At 37.5% G+C, this 8,578-nt stretch overlaps 2 protein-coding genes and 1 long non-coding RNA gene across 3 annotated transcripts; 1 reads left to right on the forward strand and 2 right to left on the reverse strand.

The window, feature by feature from the left end:
* Positions 1–686: 686 nt before the first annotated feature.
* Positions 687–1,878, reverse strand: LOC109535866. The gene is made up of 2 exons (XR_002171771.2): positions 1,699–1,878; positions 687–985 (listed from the first exon to the last, which is right to left on the reverse strand). It is a non-coding gene; the product is annotated as an uncharacterized LOC109535866 (long non-coding RNA).
* Positions 1,879–2,559: 681 nt separating this feature from the next.
* Positions 2,560–3,236, reverse strand: LOC109535863 (actin cytoskeleton-regulatory complex protein PAN1). Its single transcript, XM_019901877.2, has 2 exons — positions 3,150–3,236; positions 2,560–3,089 (listed from the first exon to the last, which is right to left on the reverse strand). The coding sequence occupies exons 1-2, from the start codon at positions 3,162–3,164 to the stop codon at positions 2,709–2,711; spliced, it is 396 nt and encodes a 131-aa protein (XP_019757436.1). The 5' UTR covers positions 3,165–3,236; the 3' UTR covers positions 2,560–2,708.
* Positions 3,237–5,031: 1,795 nt separating this feature from the next.
* LOC109535865 (glutaconyl-CoA decarboxylase subunit gamma-like) lies at positions 5,032–5,601 on the forward strand. The gene is made up of 2 exons (XM_019901880.2): positions 5,032–5,103; positions 5,211–5,601. The coding sequence occupies exons 1-2, from the start codon at positions 5,086–5,088 to the stop codon at positions 5,481–5,483; spliced, it is 291 nt and encodes a 96-aa protein (XP_019757439.1). The 5' UTR covers positions 5,032–5,085; the 3' UTR covers positions 5,484–5,601.
* The last annotated feature ends 2,977 nt before the right edge of the window (positions 5,602–8,578 follow it).

Genomic DNA, 8,578 nt, shown 5'->3' on the forward strand with positions numbered 1-8,578 from the left:
TTTAAATTGATAAATGAACAATAAATAAATGACTGAAGAACCCAGGACTTGATTTTAATTTTGGAATTGAAACACAGTCAGGAAAGTACGTACAACAAATCATTATGACAAATTTGTACAAAAAATCGTCATTTTCAAATTTCATTTCAATGTAATAAATTTTATATAGGGAAAATGGCAAAGCAAAAATTGAGAGCGATTTTTAAAACATTTGTGTTCCTTAAGCCTTGTCAAATAATTTATTAATATACTGTTTGCTTGCAACTTAAATTTTCTTCAAACTTTACCAACGTGTAAAAAATTACAAAAAAATAGTTGGTTTAAGTCCAAACTGACGAACATTTCTCCACAAATTCGCTGTTCAATCCTTATCCCCAGAAGCCTTAAAATATGGAAAATCAGTAATATGAGAATCATTAGCGCTTCTCTGTGAGAAATTTTCAAAAAAATTTGAATTGTCTACAACTAAGAGCTTCCATTCATATAGCAATTTTTAAATAACGTTTTAACCTTGTGTAGATGATAATMGAGACTTCAATKGATTTATTTTGTTTCTAAAMCGATACGAAAATTCAAAATTGTATTCATTGGAGTCTGCTCCTAAAAWKCCCTAAATYGATATCCAACATAGTTTTCTATGTCTGGAACAACCGCACGTATCAACRAGGGAAAAAKGAAACAWACMATTATTGCGCGCAAAYGATTTATGTAGCAAACAAACAAGCAGGAAACAAAACAGAAACTTAACAAATTTGGAAATAAATTAATTAACTGTCTCCGTTAAGGCATCAAGGCGWTCCAACAGGCATAGACGGGTTCAAGAACCGCCACCTTCTTTCTTCTCCTTTTTGATCACGATTTCGACTTTGGTTGGATGATGAGCTTTCAAGTTTTGGTTTTGGTAGGATTCGGCTTTTTCCGCTGGCACGGCTTCGGTTTCCATCACGTTCACAGCCACCATGGTGACCAACACAACGAAGATGAACTGTTGGAAGCAAATGATTAACATTCAAAGGAAGTGTTGCATGAAAACTCTACAGGTTGGTGCAATTTCAGATTTGCCTGTAAAGGTGGAAAATAGGTGATGCATGCTGTGCTTCAAGAGCTGTTGAAGAAGAGGAACGTTACTGAACAGAAAAAATATCAACTGCTTTGTAATCAGTAGTAATTAAAGGTGAAAATGAGGTAAATTTATTATGCAAGCAAGCATAATAAGCACAACTCTTCTCTAATGAAGACAGCGAAGAGCATTTGCTTCTTTAGAGAGAGAACTTAATTGGGGAAAACATTCTTGCCCTTGAATCTACCAACGAAAGTTTCTCTGGTAATCATCTTCTCTGATGAGTAAAAATGTCTGGAAAGTTAATTGAATAACGCAAAATGTTCCCTTAAGCTTTTGAAGACTTAACTGAAGAAACCGACCACTTTAGTGAATACAACAAGATGGTAATGAGAAACTTCTGGTACATTCTTTCACAAAAAATCTACTTGTTTTTTCGAAACTATAAACATTTTTTATGGAATGGACTGAGCAGCTCCACTTATAGAATAGTTTTAAATTCAATATACTAAAACTGAAAGTATTAAACACGTTCAATTAGCAATATTAAGGAAAAGGAGCTTGGAAGCAGCAGAAGAATGCGCGTTTTCTGACGATGATTAAAATATAAACAATAAATATTTTTAGCACATACTTACCAATTTAAGTTTGAACATTATTGCTGATTTATAGTTATTCTGTGTAATACGAATAATCAAAAACGATCAACTGATAACTCAACAACCATACAAGCCATGTTTTATACGAATGGTCTTGCCTCCCACTTGGAAACCATTGACCAATTTTTCGCCTTTCAACTCGGGGAATATATTAGCAAAATTCGACTATTTCAAATTACTTAATGAGCAAAGGAACATATGCAAAAAACAGTCGGATATTAGTTAATTAGCTGTATGCCCCAACGGGCTTTGAGGGTACGAGCAGCGGCGGTCTGAACTGAGTGAAAATTTACTTGAGCCTTTAAAAAGGAAATTTTTACCAAAAAGAAAAATTCGAAAAAAGTTGCAAAGTAATTTGATTGTTGCTTACTTGATCAGCTAATTGATAAAGCGACCAATATGAAGCTACGGATTAAACAGGAAATTAAATAGTTCGCCGCCAATGCTCGCACTGGGCAAATTCAATTATTCACAATTAGCTGATTATTCAGATTTTGATTGTAATTATCTCGTTATTTGTAACCTAGAAAACTTTTGCTCATATTGCCTTTTAAGTCGCTTTGAAGGTTGCCCCATATGCCTTCTAAATCAGCTGAAATTCCGCACAATTTTTACGAAAATCTTTAAGGTCGATTCATATTCTGATTCGCATTTTTTGGCTCTCATTAGGGTTTACTATAGGTTTAGTTTTCCTAACTTTTCAAATTTTCATGTTTGGTTCTTCTACATTAAGTTCTATACATCATTCAATAGTAGATAAGAATGAAGCGCTTTGTTTTGTGCGCCGCTCACGGCGCTTGTTCAGGGGTAAGCTGCAGGGTAAGCGAATAAAACCCAGCATTTATTAAACCAACACGCTATATTTAAAAATGTTTATCTCTTAACCTATGGCTACAAATCAGTCGCGAAAACACTCTCAGCTGGTACTAGTTGTACCAGTGCTCTGGTTTTTACTACATTATCTACAATTTTCCTATATCTAAAATGCTTCATCCTAACAATGGAACAGGAGCTATTGGTGGAGCTACACCATGTAGAGACCGTACATATGGGTTTATGTAGGGATACCCTGGAAAAGGAGCTGGAAGCACAGGTGCAGCTCTAGATAGGAAAGGTGCAGGAACAAAGGGAGCTGGAGCTAAAGGTGCCACTGGTGCTGGAAGAATTGCCCTTTGAACGATAGCTGGAGGGCCGGGGATAACTCCCGCAGCATATGGGGCATCAAATACATGCAAGTTTCGCGTAAAGGTGCTAACTTGGGCTGAAAATGGAAGCACGCTGGGAGGAGCTACATGGGTGTATCGGACGGCTGGCACAATGCTAGAATCGACAGCTGATAAAACTGAAGCTAGAAGGGCAACTGCTACAATCTGCAAGTTCATACAAATACAACTATGTAGGTAGTCGTGTGACAACCAAATAAATCTCACCTTTAGGATAGACATTTTATCAAACACAGAACGATGAGGCACGTTTGCAAGAAAGTGTTACAACTGATTACATCCACGAAAAAAAATCGGTTTTATACTTGGAAAAAGTGGCGGCACCGAATGATACATTTCGCATACGACGATGGTCCGATTTAGTGAAATCGATACGCATATTGTTTCCCAAGATAATACGTGATTGGATTGCGGTTCGATGATTGCCTTCCTTGATCGGAAAAGTGTCGATTAATGAGTAATGGAAGAATTGGCAATGTGCAAAAACACGTGTTTTTACATTCACTGTAGGAATAGAACACAGATTTTGTCCCGACAGTTTAAGGTCAAAAGTATGCACTTGTGAAAGTGGAACAAGTGCAGGCGATTTTTGGTATCGCAAACAGAGCCAGTGGTCTCACAGCATGTATCTTTGTAGGTGTACATGTTCTTATTTCATGAAAAAGTTAATTTGTAATTGTTATTTTTGCCAAACGTTCCACTAAGCGACGTGACGCAATTGCGACAAATTCATTGTTTTTCAGGCAATTATACAAAAAGTTCACAAAAATAGCAAAGTGTTTTACTGGTTCAGTTGTGCATCATTTTTTTGTCGATTTTCGAAAACCAAAGAAAATTCCGGCAGCACATCAACGTTTCAAATTAACTATGGGGAAAACAATATGACTAATTGTGGGTTTTAATGCAAATCAACACTTTGAAGAACTTGTAGGTGAACAATCAAATATGGTGGATGAACAGTGGCCTGGCAGATCTCCAGATCTAAGTTTCCTTGACTTTTGCTGAGTTACAGTAAGCCGGCCTTTTCCGTAACATAACCTTTTTAACATCAACCAATTTTACTAAATCAGTTAATTGAACGTGAAGTAAAGTAATTAGGAAAGAATAATCCAAAATGTCTAGACAATAAAAGGAAATCAATGACACCAATGGACTAATAAACAATTAATCTAAAAGGGTTACAACAAACTCGTCATTGCAATGAAGGCATTGCGTCCTTTCTAATTAGTAGTCAAAAGACGGTACGCTAAGAAAGTGCGTAACAAGGTTGCTACTTCACAGTTGAGCAGTTAAGTCGATGTTTAATAACTATCGATAAAAATGCCATCGGCAATTAGCAAATAATCAGCTGAAACCCTTTTTTTATACCTGAAAAGCAACTTTAAGGGGTGCATTTGATATGGAAGAAGCTCAACTGACTCTTGTATCATATAAATTGTATTGGATAGTGTAAAACTTTTGAAGAATGAAATTTTAGATAAAACAACATAAAAAGTTTGTTTTGTCTACATATCTGCACTTGGAAGGGCTTCCAGTTCTGCACTAGAGCAAACAGAGACTTTTAGCAAATCTGAAGATGATGGGTGATTTCTCAGACAAAAATAACGTGTTTAAGCCTTGATCATCAGCAAAAATTGTCAAAAATAAAACGCGAGAAGAAAAATATTGAAAGCAACTTGGAACTAAGGAACGTTTCTTCACTTTACTCTTTGATCACGAAATTTTCAATATTTTAAGTAGAAGGAAATAAATTAATGTGACTAGAAAAACATTCGCATTAATCTGTATCTCACCCATTATAACTGCAAAATTTGTAATATAAATTGTATAAATCGAGAGATCACCAGAAGACAAATCTTTAGGCCACTTTTGAAACCTTGGACAAACTTGTAGGTGAAACTAATATAAACTCCTATAGTAGATGTCGATTTCTGTCCCATCTCTACTAGATAAAATACTTGGAACAATTTTTCCGAAGAATTATTATATAATTTTCAGTTGCTAAATTGTAATTACCACCATCAATGTATGTGCTCCAAATATGGAGCAAACCTTTGTAGAAGTGGTTGAAAGGAGGGTATATAACCCAACATGATGGCAAGGAAAGTATTGTGTATCTCCACATCACACCAACAGTCGCAAAATGGCTTCAAAGACTATCGTGAGTATATTCAAACCTTTTCTACTCGAGGAAACTCATCCTTTATTTTGCTCTGAAAACCTCCCAAGTGTTGAACACCTTCAGTAATATTTTATGACCCATTTCAGATCATCACCATTCTGGTCACTCTGGCAATTTCCGGCTGTCTCGGAGGCGTCATTACCGCAGTCCCTGCAGCCTACTCCGTTCCCTACGCTTCTTCATACACAGCCAGCGTAGTCAATCATGCTGTCGCATCTCCTCTAGCAGCTCCCCTTATAGCCCCAGCCCCTTACGCTGTAGCTGCCCCGGCTCCTTATGCTGTAGCTGCCCCAGCGCCAGTAATAGCTGCCAGAGCTGTAGCTTCTCCACTCGCATACAGCACTTTCGTAGGGAAGTAAAACTGATTAATCCACGCGATCTTGTAATGTTCTGGAACTGCTGGGGTTTCCCAGTCTTATGTTGAGCCAATAATGTGATAGATTAGATTTATTTTAGCAATAAAGTATAGTAGTTGCAGTGGTTTAGTTGCTTATTTGCTGCGTAGGAAATGTTGAATATTTGGTGTACTGGTAAGATATGTTGATAGTATTTGCGACACTTGAACATCTCTAGAGACTGGCTTAGCTCCACATTTAAAACCTTACCAAAAGTAACACACCAAGATATAAGGGCTATCGTCTCTTTAGTTTAATGAGTTACTTTTTAACGCTGCTTCTTCGAATTTTGCACACAAAACCCTACAGAAAATGTGAACGGGTCAGTGGTTCAGTCAGTTTTTCTTTAAGAGAGAGTTTGGAACTAGAGATGAAAAATTGGCTTGACCAAAGAAAGAACGTCTTCATATGCATCATTGACTATGGAAAAGCTTTTGATATTAGCGTGGGTCAACAAGTTTGAATAATTGGAATCTAATGTGGAGGACGAGTGCTACGCAGAACGTGAAATTAGGTGCAAGATCGAAAAAGCAAGAACAACTTTTCCAAAGCTAAGAAAATTTCTCACCAACGGGAATCTAAATTTGAAGCTCAAATACAGAATGGTTACGTGTTATGTCTGGTCAGTTCTTGTGTATGGAGTGGAAGCCTGGATGCTGAGACAGATGCTGAAAATATTATACACGGATCGTGATGGTGTGCTTAGGATGACTGGATTGGAAGATTGAGAACTCTTCGGACGTATTAAGAAACGAACGATCTCCTAGATAGGACACATTGTGTGTGGATAGCAATAGGAGTAGCAGCGCCCGAGACTGCAGGGGAAGATAGAAGGTGGAAAGTGAGGCATTGCTAGGAGGAACTATTTTGGCTCAATAACATCCTCCAGTGGACGGGAATAAGAGACTCAGTCGCTTCAAGAAGCAGAAAGTAATATGATAATATGGTAAGAAAACAGAAGACGCCTACACAGGATGCATGCCTTCTTCATGGCACTTTAAGGACACGAAGTAGACGGTGGAACCGCTTGATTGAGTTATTGGAAGCTTAAACTAGTGAAAGATGTTCGGAACATCTTTATTAACCAGTAACCGATGATTTTGGTTAAATAATTCAACCCAAAAGGCTTTAAACCTTCATCTACCGTCAACCCAAATGCTGCACTTATAATTCTCCTGATGGCGGATGTGTTTGCCAGTCTCCAATTGAAAGATTGCTGGCACATTTCCAAGCCTAATGAGTGTGGGAAAATTGTAAAACAGTTCGAAAACGATGCATAGGGGTCAGGAATTGAAACAACAGCAAATTGCATATCAGCCGATGCAAATCCTTCCGGCTGTGGCGTTTAATTGATGAACAATGGCATTCGATAGGGGAAACACCATCGGTTAATTAATTTCGAAATAATCTGGGAATCTATTCAACTTCCTGATTGGGTTTTTGATGTACCGAAGAATAGAATTGAATTCAAGGCTACATCGATTACTACGTGAAGAATGTCAAGGATTTGGCCTTAAAACACAAATGAAGATCTAGCACTGGATAGTTGTCAGGGCTTTAACTCCGGGAGCTAATTGGTTGGAAAGCAACCAGTCGTTTTGAAGCAGCAAGGACGTGAAGTAAACTGTTATCAACAATTGCTTCCTATCAGAAGAACTTCTAGAATGGCCACTGATGTGGGACGGTACCGAAGAAAGTTGGGTGACAATGCAAAATTACCGATAACCAATTTGCATACAAACAATTTAATGGAAGACCGGCGGAACTGCAGTTTAACAAAATCGAATCATAAAACCCACTCCATATATGCATCATTCTCCAGTCAACATCAGTCCGCACTAGTGCAACATGAAAAACTTAATTGCACACACCGTGTATAATTTGCTTGTTGTAACCAGTTTGGTGTATTGTGCCCCTTTCAACGAAAGACTCGCTCTGGACTCGGCTTCCGAATACTCCTCATCGGTGCAGAAGACATTCCAACAGGACATCAATGTAAAACAATCCAATCTGATAGGAGCACCCCTAGGGACTCCAGTGGTTGTGTCCCGATCGTTAAGCCATCCTGGATCCACTCAAGTCGTATCTTCTGGGCCGATATTTATCCAACCACGCAGACATCGTCAAGGACCAGTGGTGATTCCCCCGGTCGGATTACAGCATCATATTCCTGTGGTGGAACAAGGCATAGCGATTCCTGGGCTGGAAGAAAAACACCACGTATATCGAGAAGAGTCGGAAGATTTGTCGAGAACGCCGATTTTAGGGGTTGGGGGTGGACTGTCGACTGTCCAGAGGGCCAACACCGAAAAAATCTACCGGAGGAGTAGCGTGAGTAAGCCTGTGGTAACTGGCGGGATAATTTAAATGTGGAACTTGAACATTTGTTGGATTTGAATAAATATTGTATGTAGTAGATTGTATTTTTTTTATCCTTTGAACTTGCAAGGCTGTAAGAACATTCTGGCATCTGTTGAGAAAAAGTATTCACGTTATTGAACCGGCAATTGAATTATAGCAAAAGAAAGTTGCACGCACGCATTTTCTTTTAAAAAATATTCCAAATCAAAATTAAATCCTGGGTTTCAGTCATTTATTATCTTTATTTATCAATTAAAATACGTTTCGACGTATTTTTCCACCATCATCAGTTTTTCTAAAATAACAGATAGCTAAAAAAAATTCATTAATTTAAAAAACAATCACAGTTCGTCAACAGCCTCATCATATCACACATTAAAATACATCACAATTGCAACACTTTAAAACATTCTAAAATTAATTAGGTCTACCAGGTGATTAGTCAGGACCATCAAATTTGGGAAGAGACTAAAATTCTTTGTTCAGATACTTAAATATTTTTACTTACATGTGTAGCGTTGTTGCTGCTTTAAGCCTTAGCATACATTTGGAGTATTAGTTTTGTCCATTTTGGACACAAAGCGAATAAAATGCTGTTTATATTGATTTATTTTACTTTCAGCTATTTTTCTTTGCATTCTGAGAATATTATTTTTGGTTTGCAAAATTCTTCAATATACCGGGTGTTAGTTAATATT

Source organism: Dendroctonus ponderosae, unplaced genomic scaffold (assembly GCF_020466585.1).
Source record: "Dendroctonus ponderosae isolate FM_Combo_2020 unplaced genomic scaffold, Dpon_F_20191213v2 Dpon_F_20191213_9, whole genome shotgun sequence".
Classification (NCBI taxonomy): Eukaryota; Metazoa; Arthropoda; class Insecta; order Coleoptera; family Curculionidae; genus Dendroctonus; species Dendroctonus ponderosae.